At 54.3% G+C, this 14,250-nt stretch overlaps 2 protein-coding genes across 4 annotated transcripts; one reads left to right on the forward strand and one right to left on the reverse strand.

Annotated features, from left to right (window-relative positions):
• Positions 1–1,126: 1,126 nt before the first annotated feature.
• RAB3A (RAB3A, member RAS oncogene family) lies at positions 1,127–6,619 on the forward strand. The gene is made up of 5 exons (XM_038566840.1): positions 1,127–1,300; positions 2,481–2,708; positions 4,061–4,179; positions 4,781–4,905; positions 5,758–6,619. The coding sequence occupies exons 2-5, from the start codon at positions 2,481–2,483 to the stop codon at positions 5,946–5,948; spliced, it is 663 nt and encodes a 220-aa protein (XP_038422768.1). The 5' UTR covers positions 1,127–1,300; the 3' UTR covers positions 5,949–6,619.
• Positions 3,577–9,873, reverse strand: MPV17L2 (MPV17 mitochondrial inner membrane protein like 2). 3 transcript variants are annotated; one of them, XM_038566839.1, is made up of 5 exons: positions 9,442–9,873; positions 8,670–8,840; positions 7,717–7,793; positions 7,476–7,604; positions 3,577–4,248 (listed from the first exon to the last, which is right to left on the reverse strand). In XM_038566839.1, exons 1-5 carry the CDS (start codon positions 9,626–9,628, stop codon positions 4,204–4,206), a joined length of 609 nt encoding a protein of 202 aa, XP_038422767.1. In that variant the 5' UTR covers positions 9,629–9,873; the 3' UTR covers positions 3,577–4,203. The 3 variants fall into 3 exon arrangements, with proteins under 3 accessions (XP_038422767.1, XP_038422765.1, XP_038422766.1); XM_038566837.1 differs by lacking the exon at positions 3,577–4,248 and adding an exon at positions 6,663–7,402 and having other exon boundaries at positions 9,442–9,872; XM_038566838.1 differs by lacking the exon at positions 3,577–4,248 and having other exon boundaries at positions 6,663–7,604; positions 9,442–9,863.
• Between the last annotated feature and the right edge of the window lie 4,377 nt (positions 9,874–14,250).

Consider the following 14,250-nt stretch of genomic DNA (forward strand, 5'->3'; position numbering starts at 1 on the left):
CTCCTGCCGGGTCTGGGGAGCGGAGTTGAGGGGCAGGGATCCCAATGGGGCATAGGGGCTCATTCTCCCGCACGACCCCCCAATTCTGACATTTCTCCCTCAAGATTTGGGAGAGTAAACGACTGAGCACCGCAGCCCCCAAAGTCTGCACTCGCAGAGTCTTGTTTCCCCAGGATGGAGGGGATCGGTCCCCTGCCTCAGTCAGGAACCAGGGTCGGTAAAGCATCTCCCAGCCCCGTCTTGGAGAGACGTCTTGTTGGGTCTTTGAACCTCGCTGAGACCCTCCCTGTTCCCCGTTGTTGTTGTTTCCTGCAGGTTTGTGGGGGGACTTAGGGGGGGAAGCCATTTCTCTGCCCCACTTCAGCATTATTTTCGAATTTTTCTCCGGAAAGGGGGGGGGGCGCAGGTAGAGGAGGGGTTCTTGTGTCAGCCCCTTCCTTCTTTTCTAGAAAATAGTTCCCTCGATCCCTAGATCCTCTTTCTTCTTTTTCATCTCAGCAAACAGGACCGGGCATCTACCCACCCGGTCCTCTTTGGGGATCTTACACTTTCCAGAAATTGGGAGGGGTCTCCCTTCACCCCTATTTTGGCTTTTTCTTCATTTGTACTTATTTTGAACCCGTGATTGGGGGGCACTGAGCGTCTCTCAGATGTCTGTTCCTCTTCTAAAATTGGGAATAGTGTTTTTAACCAGAGGTCGCGACACCCAAGACCCGGCGGGGGCCGCGAAAATCTCAGACTAAAGGTGGGAGGGGGCGAGGAAGGGGAACGCCCCCTGAAGACCCAGGCTCTGCGAAGGCCTCAACCTCCCAGCCCTGCAACCACCTGGGAGCCACCATTGGACAGGAGGAGAACAGTGATAGGCTCTGATTGGCTGATCAGTCCGTCGCTCGGGGGCCCTAAGCCAGTGAGAGGGCGCCATTCAGTCCCGCCTCCTTGACGCAGGCAGGAGGCGGAGCAAGTAGGCACCTCCCCCGCGTGCTACTGGGTGAGCACACTGATTCCCGCCCCACTCGTGCGTCAATCTGCGCGGGGGCCCCGCCCCTCCTGGCTCTGCGTGCGTCAGTGGGCTGTTGCTCCAGGCGCGGCTCCGCCCCAGGATGGCGTCACGGCTGCATCTGCATGTGAGGCCCCGCCTCACTCTTTGCAGGACGTCACCGCGGACTGCAGGGGCCTGAGCCGCTGCTGCTGCCGCCGCTGCCCCTGTCGCGCAGCCCCACATCAACGCAGGGGGCCCCGTCACCACCGCCGCCGAAGAGTCGCCGCCGCTAGGGTCACCACCGCATCGGTGCAGGGCAAGGTGAGTTCCCGGGCGGCCTGGTTCGCCGCCTCTCCGGATACCTACATAACCTTCATTTGACTGATGGGATTGCCGGGGTAGGGGAGAGATTGGCCGCGCTGAATGGGGGGGAAGGATGCGGCGGTCACAGCCCTTGTCGGGGTAGGGCCCTGGCTCCCCCTACCTGCCGGGTCCTCACCCTCACCCCCACCCCCCACCCCCGGCCTCTGCGGCGGAGGGGGAGGGGAGGCGAGTGCCTTGCGGGAAGCTGTGCGCGCGGGAGGCTCTGTGCGTGCGTGCGCGTGCGTGCGTGCGGTGTGAACACGCGTGTGCGCGCCCGCCGGTGCCAGCGGGTCTGTGTGCAAACCCTTTTGCTTATGTACCGGGGTATGCTCGGGTGACCCTGCGGGTGTCCCGGCCCCGGTGAGTGCGTGCTGCACGCATGTGAAAGGAGACGCATGGACTGTGCGTGTGCCTGCACGTCGTGTGCATACGTGCACGGGACTGCGTGTCCGCGTGGGTGACGTGTACACGCCTGCATGGGTGGAGGGCACCCTGCGCACGGGTGGGTTGGCATGTGTGTAAATGTGTGTTGGTGTGCGGACAAGTGTCTACGTCTCGTTTCCTGTGCACCGAATGTATTCGACTCTCGTGTGCACACGCGTGTACGGGTGTGTTCCCTGCTGCGTGCACGTGAGCAGGTGCACGCCCCGCCCTTATCACATGACCAGCTGTCTCAGCCCGATCCCTCCTAGCTTGGGAGCCTGGGGGAAGGGGGTGCTGCGACGCACATCCCCGCGGGGTCGTACACGCGTGTGCACGTGCGCCCGCGCGGCACCCTTCTGAGACACATGAATGATTGATGGGGGGCGGGGCCGGCTGCAGTCAGCCCTGCCCGCTCAGCTTAGGGTTTAGGATTACAGCCCGACCTAGGGCGAAGGCATGTTGGAGGGGGCCCAAGGGGTGTCCCCATGTCCATCTTTCTGAGCTGCTCCCTTGACACTTTTGGCCTTTCAAGGTCACAGCCCGCCCTTTGCCGTGGGCCCTACCGTTAGTACAGGGGCTCCTGATGAGATAAGAGTAATCTATAAACACTAGTCCTTCTCAAGAGCTCTGGAATTCTCTGTATCCTCTGCCTGGAGCCTGGGCAGCTGGGTGCGAAAGGGGACTCTTCAGGCTCACCTACACCCTGCACACCCAGATGGCGTCCGCCACAGACTCGCGCTATGGGCAGAAGGAGTCCTCGGACCAGAACTTCGACTACATGTTCAAGATCCTCATCATTGGCAACAGCAGCGTGGGCAAGACCTCTTTCCTATTCCGCTATGCAGACGATTCCTTCACGCCTGCTTTTGTCAGCACTGTGGGCATCGACTTCAAGGTCAAGACCATCTACCGCAACGACAAGAGGATCAAGCTGCAGATCTGGGTGGGTCCAGCTGGGGAGCTTCCGTCCCTATCACTTTGCCTTCCCAGAAAAGCAGCCCCAGCTTTGCCTATTTCCTGTTTGGATTCACTCACACACTGGGTGTTTATCAGGTGCCTACTGTGTATTAGGAGCTAGAGGCCCAGAGTCCTCCCATGGGTGCCTCATCACTGCTCTCTGGGAGTGGGGAAGGAGCAAATGCTGGGTCCTTCCATGGGTGCCTCATCACTTCTCTCTGGAAGTGGGGAAGGAGCAAATGCTGGGTCCTCTCCTCTGTGTATTACTGAGAGCATCACTGGGATTGGTGCCTCAGTTTCCCTATCTTTCAGTTCTTTCATGTGAGTCTGTATGATGTTTCAGCCGGATCTTGGCCCCCCCCTCCCCAGCCTCATTCCCTGGGACAGGAACAGGCAACCTTCCTCCCTTCCTCAGGGTCTACTGGCCACCTCCCTTAGCCCCACAGGGGCCCAAAGGAACCTGTTTAATCCCAAGCCAGAGCTGTCCCTTCTCTGTTCATTGCATTCCCATGGGCCACCTGGCCCGGGAGACCTCGCCTGCTTTGTCTCCCACCTCCGCTGCCTCACTGTTCCTCTGATGTATCAGGCACACTGATACAGAGACCCACTTCAGGGCCCCTGCTCCAGGCTCTGTCCTTTGCCCAGATTGTCCTTCCCCCCAGTCCCCGTATGGTTCCCTCCTCACCTCATCCAGCTCTCAAAACCATACCCTCACCCACATTGCCCTTCCATCTTTGTCAGACTTTATCTTCCCTCTCAGTCTTCATCACCTCCAACATAGGATACGTTTTCTTCCTTTTTGTGTTTATTGTCTGTTTCCTATAGAATTGGGTAATCAGTAGGCAGTGATTTTTGTCCATTTTGTTAACATCTGTGTCCCTGGTGCTCAGCCCAGGGTGTGGCACACACAGGTCAATGCCCAGGTACGTTGAATGAGTGAGGAAATGATTCTCTAGGTACCCGCCTCTGGAGGACAATTGAGCACAATGTTCTCTGTGTAGGTGGGCAGCTTGCTCCCCTGGCCCATTTTGCCTTTGGGCAAGCCCCCTGTTCCTTCTGGTCCTCAAGCAGGCTGGACTGGACAATCTTGGAGCTCATTTCCACTGAGGAGCTTATGTACAGGGCCTGACTCTTGTCTTTTTAAATTTTTTAAAAAGATTTTATTTATTTATGGGGAGGTGGGGCAGAGACAGCAGAGGGAGAAACAGGCTCCCACAAGGAGCCCAATGCAGGACTTGATCCTGGACCATAGGATCAAGCCCTGAGCCAAAGGCAGACGCTTAACCACTGAGCCACCCAATGGTGGCTGACCCCTGACCCCTGTCTTTTCTTCCCCAGGACACAGCAGGGCAAGAGCGGTACCGGACCATCACCACAGCCTACTACCGGGGTGCCATGGGCTTTATCCTCATGTATGACATTACCAATGAAGAATCCTTCAACGCTGTGCAGGACTGGTGAGCACACCTTCCCTTCGGCTCTCAGACCATCTTCAGAGCTGGCTTTGATGCAAAGCCCCAGCTCCCCTGGCAGAAATGTAAATCACAATATCGGACTCTCAGACCTGCTCTCGGGTCTGTAATAACTGAAACGTGGTGGCACTGGCTCAACCAGGGGGAAAGAGGGTTTCATCTCAGGTGGAAAAATGAAATTGTCAATTTATAGGCAAAAAAAAAATAAGGGAGGGGTCAGAAAATATAAGGATGGTTTGCACAGGATGAAGGATCTATATGAACACATTTCTGCCCAAGGTAGTGATAAACTTTAAGGACATTTCTGAATTGGCAGAGGATGGAGAAATTCTTGCCTCCGGGGGACAGGGATCCGGGAAGGGTGGGAAATTCTACAGGAAAGGGATTTCCAAGATCAGGGAGCCATGGGTCTGTGTTCCTGGCAAGACAAAGGGCGGAAGGAGGGACCGAGCTGGCCAAATCCAAGCAATAATCTGCAGGTGGGGGGCTAGAGTGTGGTGAGCAAGGGGGAGATTAGAGGATGGTGGAGCTAGGTTGCTGCCAGCCCTAGCCCACCCCACCCCACCCCTGTCACTGCCTCCTCCAGGTCAACCCAGATCAAGACCTACTCATGGGACAATGCCCAGGTGCTGCTGGTGGGCAACAAGTGTGACATGGAGGATGAACGGGTGGTGTCGTCGGAACGTGGCCGGCAGTTGGCTGACCACCTTGGTGAGTGCCCAGTGGGGCTGCACACTTGCAGCCTAAGAAAGGGACACTGGGGCCCTGAAAGGGGAGGGGACACACCCAAGATCTCACAGCAAAACCAGGACAGTGTCTAGATTTGAATCCAGACAATTCACACTGTTTGCAAATGGCCTTGAGCCAGATCTTGACAGATGCCTAGGAGTTCGTGGTGCAGTTACTGATTTGTTCAGATATCTTCACTGCTAGCCTCATGTTGGGTTGCTGAGCCCAAGAAGCCTCATTTTGTGGGGTAGAGGGGGAGATCTGGGCTGGGGGAGTGTAAGGGGGGCAAGCTCTGCCTGGTGTAGGTAAGACCTGGAGGACGGCACTGGATCTGGTGCTGAAGCAACGGGTGGTCAGACCAAACTTCAGGCAAAGGACAGAGGTAGGTAAGATCCTGAGTGTTCTGGCAAATAATTAATTTTATATGGCTGGAATGTGGGGTTTACCTGGGGGAAATGCACACCCTGAACCACATGCCGACGATCTGGGATTCCTGCAAGGGCAACAGGGAGCCAGAGGGTGTGTAAGCAAGGGAGGGCACAGGGGGATGTGCCAGATACTGCCAGGGCCAGTGCGCGGGTTAGGCTGGATGTTGGGAGTGGGGAAAGAGGTCTTGCTGGGGGCCTGGAGACGAGATGGGGACAGTTTTAGGGGGAAGGAAGGAGTACAAGCAACCTAGGGCTGACCTAGTCCAGTGTCGCCTCCCTGCAGGACTCTGGTGCCGTTAACGTGGTTGGCACTGGGAATCTCCAGATGTTCTCTGCCCTCAGAGAAGCATCCCCAGGAGGGTGGAGGGGGAACCAGAGTCCTCATCCCTTCCTTCCCCAACCACAGGCTTTGAGTTCTTTGAGGCAAGCGCCAAGGACAACATTAATGTCAAGCAGACCTTTGAGCGCCTGGTGGATGTCATCTGTGAGAAGATGTCCGAGTCATTGGACACGGCTGACCCTGCAGTCACGGGTGCCAAGCAGGGCCCACAGCTCACGGACCAGCAGGCGCCTCCACACCAGGACTGCGCCTGCTGAGAGCTGCCCTGCCCCACCCCTGCCCACCCCTGCCCACCCCCTGGGCCTGATCCAGTCCCCACTGGCCCAGGGCGTGAGACCCCTGCCCCAACTTAGCCCCTCACCCTTATTTATTATCGTAGTTATTTATTTATTTATTGGAGATGTCCCCCAGGGGCTCGGGCTCCCCAACTACCCCGTGTCCCACCCTGTACATACGGCCCTGTCCCCACTCTGCTGTGGCGTGTCGTGGCCCTGTGAACTCACTGCTCACCCTCCTCTCAAGACCCCACCTTTTTTAAAAGTCACCCCCATCAACAGTTACCGGTTTTGAAGAGGGGGCCCGATGACACCCCAGGGCAGGCTGTTGGGTGGTGGGAGGTAGTCGGGTCTGCCAGCCTCTTGGCTGGGCCGTGGTGGGCCAAGGCCACTGGGGGGTGGGGGTGGGGGGTGTCTCAGCATGGACCCTGGGGTAGATCAGAGCCAGGTAATGGCCTGCCTGGCTCCTCACCCCCAAAGTTTTACCCTTTTTTGGAGGTGAGGGCTGCTGTGGGTACTCGCCACCCTGGGACACCCCCAACACCAGGCCTGTTCTGACGTCATGAGTGTCAAACATGCCCCCCAGATCCCCAGGAGATGTCATGACAACACTACACACACCCAATAAAGCGAATGGATGACGCTGTGTCCCTGAGTGCCAGCCTGCTAGCGGTGGCCTTGGTCATCCACAGGATATTCAATGTCAAGAGAATTTAATAGAATTTCCACAACCTGCAACCTGAATATGAGACTGGAGGCCACCTGGCCCTGCCTAAGCCTCCAGATTCTCCAGGCTGGGCCCTACTTCAAGGAAATGGAGTGTGTCCCTGACCTTGGGCCCAGGGCCCAGCCCACAGTGGTGTTGAGGGGTTGGGGGATTGGGACTGGGTGGCTCGGGCTGGGTGCTGCAGATGGGGCCATCTGTCACTGGTTCATGGAGGCCTGCTGTGACGGGGCTCCTGGATGACCATCTTTATGGCTGTGTTCCAGATGAGGAAACAGGTCTTGTACTGGGCTTGGAAGGGGCAGCCCAGCCAGATGCCTAGGGTTTGGGGAGGGGCCAGGACCAGGCCTGGCCTGCTGAGAGTCAGTCTTGCCCTGTCTGGCATCCACTCAGGAGGGCTGGGGCAGCTCCGTCTGCCTGGTGCCCAGGGCCACACAGCTTAGGGGTGGATGGGCCCAGGATCTGTCCGTGCAAGAGGGGTCTGGTCACACACCCCATTCACCCCTCTGAACTCTTCACCAGGCAGGTCCTCACCCACCTGTCTGGTGGTTGAACTCAGTCTTGGGGGACAGATGCAGCAGGGACCTGGCCGATGTCACATCAAACAGCAGACAGGGGCTGGGTCTTCACGCTGCCGATGACCAGCTCCCCACCCACCTGCTGTGGTCTGCAGATTGTCATAGGCCCAGGAGGACCTCACCCTAGAGTGGAGCTGTACCATTTGGGGTTTACACATGTGGCCCCTGAGGAGTCCCCTGGGTGCCTGGTCCGCCCACCGTGCTCACCCGGTACTTCAGGTAGGAGAGGTACGTGTCCCAGCCCAGGGTTAGGCCGTTGATGTAGGTGACTCGGAATTGGGTGGGCACGAAGAGAAAGTTCACCAGCTGCGCAGCTGGCCAAACGCACCAGTCGGCCTGCGGGGAGGGGTGGAGTGTGGTGAGGGGAGGAGCCCTTGTGGGAGGGGAGCAGCTGTGAGAGGCAGGGGCAGGGAGTCAGGGGCAGGGAGTCAGGGGGTGGGCGGCCCACCTTATAGAATTCCCAGAACTTGTCTCGCAGCTCCTGGCAGCTCTCATCCAGGGTTTGGCCCTCCAGGCAGCCAATGCCTGGGAAGGAGACAAAGAAATTAGAGTATCAGAGGCTGGGGAGTACTGGTGACGGAGCAGATAGGGCAGGAACCCTGAGGGTCAGGGTCCCAGGCAGATAGCCCAAGATGTTTAAAAGCCTTGCGGTGGGAAGGGCCACACACAGCAGAGTGGCTGGTGTGGAGAAACAAGGCAGAACAAGTTGGTTCCAGTGAGGGAGAGGTCCTAAGTAATCACACATCCCCTTAGGGGCACCTGGGTGGTTTAGCAGGTTAAGTGTTAAGTGACTCTTGGTTTCAGCTCAGGTCATGATCTCAGGGTCCTGGGATTGAGCCTGAATTGGGCTCCTCGCTGGTTGTGGAGCCTTCCTAGGATTTTCTCTCCCTCTTCCCTCTCTCTAAAAACAGACACCCCAAAGGATGAAGATGCACCCTTCCTGAGGCTGTTTTATTCCCTGTCTTTCACAAAGGAGGAAACTGAGCCTGGGGCGGGGGCGACAGTCTTCCCAGAGCCAAGGGCTGGATGACTGCACCCTGTCACCCCCAACCTCAGCAATTCTTCCTTCAGCCACAGGGCCTTTGCATAGGCAGTTTTTCATGCCTGCTGGCTCCTTCAAGTCTCAGCTGAGTGTCCTCTCCTCTGGGCAGCCCTCCCAACCACTGCCCACAGCCCCACCTGTACTGCTTCATCCCTCCTACACTAAAGCACCATTGTCTGATTCTGCTGTTCATGCCTGTCCCCAGTGGGTCTGTCCTGTCACCACTGTGACCTAGCACCCAGTCCAGAGCCACACAGAGGAGGCACATCAGAAATGCATCTCAGCCTCCTTAAAACAAAGCTGGCTCTGCCCCTCCTGACGTATGGAGAGGCAAAGCCCAAGCTCACAAGGCTCCTTACCCAAGAAATACCAGATGCCTAGCAAGGGAGAGGCCACGAGCTGGTCGATGAGGACCTTCCTGAGGACGTTCCGGAGGCCAGAGAGGCCAGATGCTGGGAGCAGGTGGTCCAGCCAGAGGTACCAATAGTGCAGGAAGGGACCCATGCTGCAGCCCACTGCAAACATGCTTGCTGAAAGCAGTTCAAGAGTCAGGGGGAGGCCAGCAACTCCCCCCAACCCATTCCTTCCCTGGTTAACTTCCCTCCCTGGTGAACTTGAAGCCGCCCCACAGCCCGCCTGTATGTTCTTCCGTCACAAGCCCCATTGCCAGGCACTGGTCCTCTCTCGTGCTCTGTCCTCATCCCCTTCACCACCCTGTGAGCGGGTTCTACCATTGCCCTGCTTTCTGGAGGAGGAAACAGGTACAGCAGGTTGGGAAATGTGGGGCCAGTGCGCAGTCCCAGGGTGGCTGGGTCCAGACGCTGAGCTCTTGATGTCCTTGGTGCGGCTTCCCGTGCCCAGGGCTTGGGCTCCGTGCACGCGGGAGGGGAGCGGACGAGGGCGTGGGCGGGGACGAGACGGGTGGGTGGGAGTGGGTCCGGAGGAGACAGGGACCAGGAAGGAGGAGGCAACCGAGACCTCGGGTGGGGCGAGGGCGGAGACCCCGGGATGGAGAGAAGGGACGGAGGCCTAAGCATGGGCTCTGGGGGGTCTTGGATGCACGCAAGGTCAGGGGTCCTGCCGGGAACTGAAGCTGGGGTCATAGGTCCCCCGGAATCCAGGGCTCCTCACCTGAGCGCCGGGGATCGAACTTCTGGCCAGGCCGGGCGCGGAGCTCCCAGGATTGGCGCACGCCGTCCCCCGCCGCCATGAGAGTACCACAGCCCAGCGTGTTGGTGACGAGCAGCGCACGGCCTTGGAACAGGGGCTGCCCCACGGCCCGGAGGCCGCGCAGCCAGCGCCAGCCGCCGGAAGCCATAGCCCGCCGCAACTCGGGCCCCGGCACCAGGGTCGCCCTTCCCGGGCGGGCCAATCGCTCGCGGTCCTCGTGATCGGCACGCCGGCCCCAGTCCTCACCAGTCAATCGCGGACCGCTCGGCGTCCCCCTTTGCCGGCTGGAGATGTATTAACCAGTAAAAGACCGGCATCCCATCCCGGGCCAATCGCGGAATGAAGCCAAGCCCTGCCTTCCGCACCTTACGGGCCAATCGCAAACAGGCGTCTCCCCGCCCCCGCAGATCTATCGCTGCCTCGCCACCATCGTTTCCCCGCCCCTTTCTGCGCTGGCCTATGGACAGCCGTCGCCACACTCTACTGGCCAATCGCAGCCTAGCCTTACGCCGGCTGTCCCGCCTCCCGTGTGGAGCTGGCCAATCACGCTTCTTCGCCTAGGTGCCCTCTAGACGCTCAGCTTCTCCCGGAATTCCAGAGGGAGCCGAGCGGGGGCTCCCGCGGCTCCCGCAGCGGAAGTCTGATCCCGCAAAGCCTCACGGAAGTTGGGGGCGGGCCGCGCGCCCCGGTAGGATCCTGACCGAGGCGTCGACCTTGCTCCTCACTTTAGCTGGGTACCTGACTTCCGATCCAGAATAATAATGGTTAAAACGTTAGGTTCTGGGCAGCCCGGCTGGCTCAGCGGTTTGTCGCCGCGTTCAGCCCGGGACGTGATCCTGGAGACCCGGGATCGAGTCCCACGTCGGGCTCCCTGCATGGAGCCTGCTTCTCCCTCTATGTCTCTGTCTCTCATGAATAAATAAATTCTTAACACACACACACAAAACGTTAGGTTCTGTTCTGGGCACACTACGTGCTATAACTTCTTTCACAGCAGCTCTACAAACAACTGTATCTGTTTTACCTCCTGTGTTGGGGGGGGGGTGTACGAGTTTCCATGGAAACGTATGCGTGGCTTACACGTGACTTACAAAGGAGCCGGGTGTCGCAAACTGCGGCCCGCGGTCCAAATCCCCGTAAAATCCCCGTTTTGTTTTTGCGAGGCTCACGAGGTGAAAGTGTTTCTTATATTTCTTTCTTTCTTTTTTTAATGATTTTATTTATTCGTGAGAGACACACAGAGAGAAAAAGGCAGAGGGAGGAGCAGGCTCCATGCAGGGAGCCCGATGTGGGACTCGATCCCGGGATTCCAGGATCACACCTTGGGCCGAAGGCAGACGCTCAACCGCTGAGCCACCCAGGGACCCCCTCTTATATTTCTTTAAATGTGTTAAGGAGTATCACGTTTCTGGACGTGAGAGAATCCGTGTGGAAGCTCCGTTTTCCTTTCCAACGGATGAACTCTTGAACTGGGGCCAGAGGCACCCAGCGTTTTACAAGCAGTTGCTCCATAAAATTTCAACAAAGCACTTGGCATTCAGATCATATGGAGAAAGTAAAGTTAATAAATACCAGGGAGGGCAGCCCGGGTGGCTCAGCGGTTTAGCGCCACCTTCGACCCCGGGCGTGATCCTGGAGACCAGGGATCCAGTCCCGCATCGGGCTCCCTGCATGGAGCCTGCTTCTCCCTCTGCCTGTGTCTCTGCCTCTCTCTCTCTCTCTCTGTGTGTCTCTCATGAATAAATAAATAAAATCTTAAAAAAAATATCAGGGAGACCGTTTCATTTGATAGCACCAATAAAATAATAATCAGAAGTGACTCAAGTAGTCAATGATGTGAGAAACAGAGGCAAAAGAAACATTTAATTTCCTTACTACCTACAGCCCACTGACAAGTCCTTGAAACAGGCAGGGTGACATTCCTCTAGGAACTCAGCTGCCTCGATGATAATACTTTGCTGAGGGCGAAAGGCGACTGTAGCCCGGCCCTCCCTCCCCCCAGGATCCTGTAAGTCTACTTTAACATAAAAATTCCTTCAGGAACTTCCATTATCTCTACCCCTCCAGATACATGTTGGCGATCATTCCCCAAGCATGTGATCCACCCATATACATCTGAAAGATCTCATGACTAAGGTTTATTTTATTTATTTATTTATGACTAAAGTTTAATTAGACAGTAATAAATGGCCTTTTCCTAACAATAGCTAGCCCCCTCAAAGTCCTGGAAACCCTGCTTTCAAATTCTTTAGAGATTTAAGCTAGCCCTTAACCCCCTCCCAACTTGGAAGTATATAACTGGCCACTCCTCACTACCCCAGTGTAGCTGTTTCACCCTATGGATTCTGTCCCCATGCTTTAATAAAATCACATTTTTGCACCAAAAACGTCTCAAGAATTCTTTCTTGGCCATCAGCTTCAAACCCTAATATCTTTCCTACATTAGTACCAAATTAGCAGGTTTTATTTTTTTTTCTTTATCTAAGTCATGTAATTACCTCTTCCTTCTTTCTCATAAAAACCCCTTATTTTCCCTACACAAGGGAGACACTTTTCTGGTTACTCTGGAATTTGTGCTCCCAAATTGTAATTCTGAGACCCCAAATGAAACATTTTTTTCCTTTTCAGTCTTTACATCCTTTTGTCAGTTGACAAAAGGTTGGGGGTAAAATCAGAATACTATTCTGTGACATGAAAATTATATGAAAATAAAATTTCTGAATCCATAAATAAAGCTATATTGGAACAGAGCCTTACCCATTTGTTTCTGTAGTGTGTACTCTCACTACAATGAATATTTGCAACAAAGACTGTATGGTCTGCAACAGTTAAAACTATTTACTATATGCCTCTGTACAACAAAAAAAGTTATCAGGGCACTGGCTGGCTCAGTCTGTGGAGCAGGTGGCTCTTGACCTTGGGGTTGTGAGTTCAAGCCCCATGTTGGGTGTGGAGATTACTTAAGAGTAAAATTTTAGGGGCTCCTGAGTGGCTCAGTTAAGCATCTGCCTTCGACTCAGGTCAAGATCCTGGGGTCCTGGAATCCAATCCTGCATATGACTCCCTGCTTTCCCCCAATACCTATGGCCTGCTTACACACACACACACACACACACACACACACACACACACCCCTTGTGCTGGCTCTCTCTCTTTGTGTCAAATAAATAAATAAAATATTTTTTTAAAATCCGAAGAATAATATCTTTTTTTAAAGATTTTATTTATTTATTCATGAGAGACACAGAGCATGAGAGAGAGAGGCAGAGATACAGGCAGAGGGAGAAGCAGGCTCCATGCAGGGAGCCCGACATGGGACTCAATCCCAGGTCTCCAGGATCACAACCTGGGCTGAAGGTGGCGCTAAACCGCTGAGCCACCCAGGGTTCCCCAGAATAAAGTCTTTTTAAAATTTTTTAAATAAAGTTTATTTATTTACTCATGAGAGACACAGAGAGAGAAGCAGACATAGGCAGAGGGAGAAGCAGGCTCCCTGTGGGGAGCCCAATGCAGGACTCTGGACTCAATCCCAGGAGCCCAGGATCAGACCTGAGCTGAAGGCAGACCGTTAACCACTGAGCTACCCAGGCATCCCACAAATAAAATTTTTTTTAAAAAGGTTACAATTTATTTTACCCTGCCTTTGAGGACACCCTTCAGGGATTTCTGATTTTGATTTAACGGGAGCTATTTTATAAACTCTGTAGTTATAAATGATTATGGTGAAGAATAATTTTTGCTTATAGACATGCAAATAAACCCTGCCGGGTGGAGAGACACTTCCTCCCCAATTTCCTTTCCCATTAATTTGCATGTTTATTTTACTATCCCTGATTTGAGTCCTGCCTGGCTGGATCTTCTTAGAAATGTTTTTCTTTTCTTTTTTTTAGAAATGGTTTTAACACCTGACTGGTTCTGCTTATTAATAATGAGATAACAATAATTTTTAACACGTGCTCATTTTTATATCTATAGGAGAGTCACAATTTTTTTTTTAGAAAATTATCCTTTCGCACTTCCATTTCTGTCAGGTACCTCAGCCTGGTATTCCAGTCACTAGATTCCCCTGCATCTTGGTGGAAAACCACCTCCAAAGTGGCTGAAAGGTGGGGAAAACATCACATCACTCACAGAACAGAGTCAAGTAGACTTTCAATAGAGAAGTGCATTTCATGGAGGTTGACATTCTGGTGACCAAAAGGGGTAAGTAAGGTCATTTTGTTTGTTCTCTGTTTTTTCATTTTGTTTTCCTCTTTATACATTGGTGCTTTGGCTTTGATGCCTTTGTGATGGATAATGTCACCTGCATCAGTGGTGTCAGAGATTGGGAATTTGTCTTTATGGTTTGACCATTCGGTGATTTTGATCTGTAGCTTTCTAGTTGTTGGCTTCCATCCGGAAGAAGAGCTTTTGCCGTCTGGATCTGTGATATGCAGTATTTCTGTGGAAGGAAGTCAGGATATGCCACTGAAAAATGTACCACTCTGGCAGACTGATTTTTTGAAAGATAGCAAGATGCATAAAGGGCATACTGAGCTTCTTTTTTTCTTCCTGAAAGCAGGAGATAAAATTCCCAAGTTGAAGGTGCCCTCCCTGTACCAGGAGGAAGAAACACCATGATCACCAGAGAGAGGGAGTTGGGGTGGAGGGAATCCGTACGAACAGACCTTGTTAAAATAATTTATCTTTCTGTAGTCTCTACATATACTTTGGCTGCTTTTCCATCACTGTCCCCCTCTGTTGAGTCTAATAAATAAACACTGAGGTCTA

This window comes from Canis lupus, chromosome 20 (genome assembly GCF_011100685.1).
Source record: "Canis lupus familiaris isolate Mischka breed German Shepherd chromosome 20, alternate assembly UU_Cfam_GSD_1.0, whole genome shotgun sequence".
NCBI classification, from domain to species: Eukaryota; Metazoa; Chordata; class Mammalia; order Carnivora; family Canidae; genus Canis; species Canis lupus.

Excerpts from the sequence above, each read along its gene's own strand:
- RAB3A (XM_038566840.1), top strand. The coding sequence starts at position 2,481 with ATGGCGTCCGCCACAGACTCGCGCTATGGGCAGAAGGAGTCCTCGGAC. Across the intron at positions 2,709-4,060 it reads GGATCAAGCTGCAGATCTGG|GACACAGCAGGGCAAGAGCG; the intron begins GTGGGTCCAGCT and ends TTTCTTCCCCAG. Across the intron at positions 4,180-4,780 it reads TTCAACGCTGTGCAGGACTG|GTCAACCCAGATCAAGACCT; the intron begins GTGAGCACACCT and ends TGCCTCCTCCAG.
- MPV17L2 (XM_038566837.1), bottom strand. The coding sequence starts at position 9,628 with ATGGCTTCCGGCGGCTGGCGCTGGCTGCGCGGCCTCCGGGCCGTGGGG. Across the intron at positions 8,841-9,441 it reads GTTCGATCCCCGGCGCTCAG|CAAGCATGTTTGCAGTGGGC; the intron begins GTGAGGAGCCCT and ends AACTGCTTTCAG. Across the intron at positions 7,794-8,669 it reads AGGCATCTGGTATTTCTTGG|GCATTGGCTGCCTGGAGGGC; the intron begins GTAAGGAGCCTT and ends TCTCCTTCCCAG.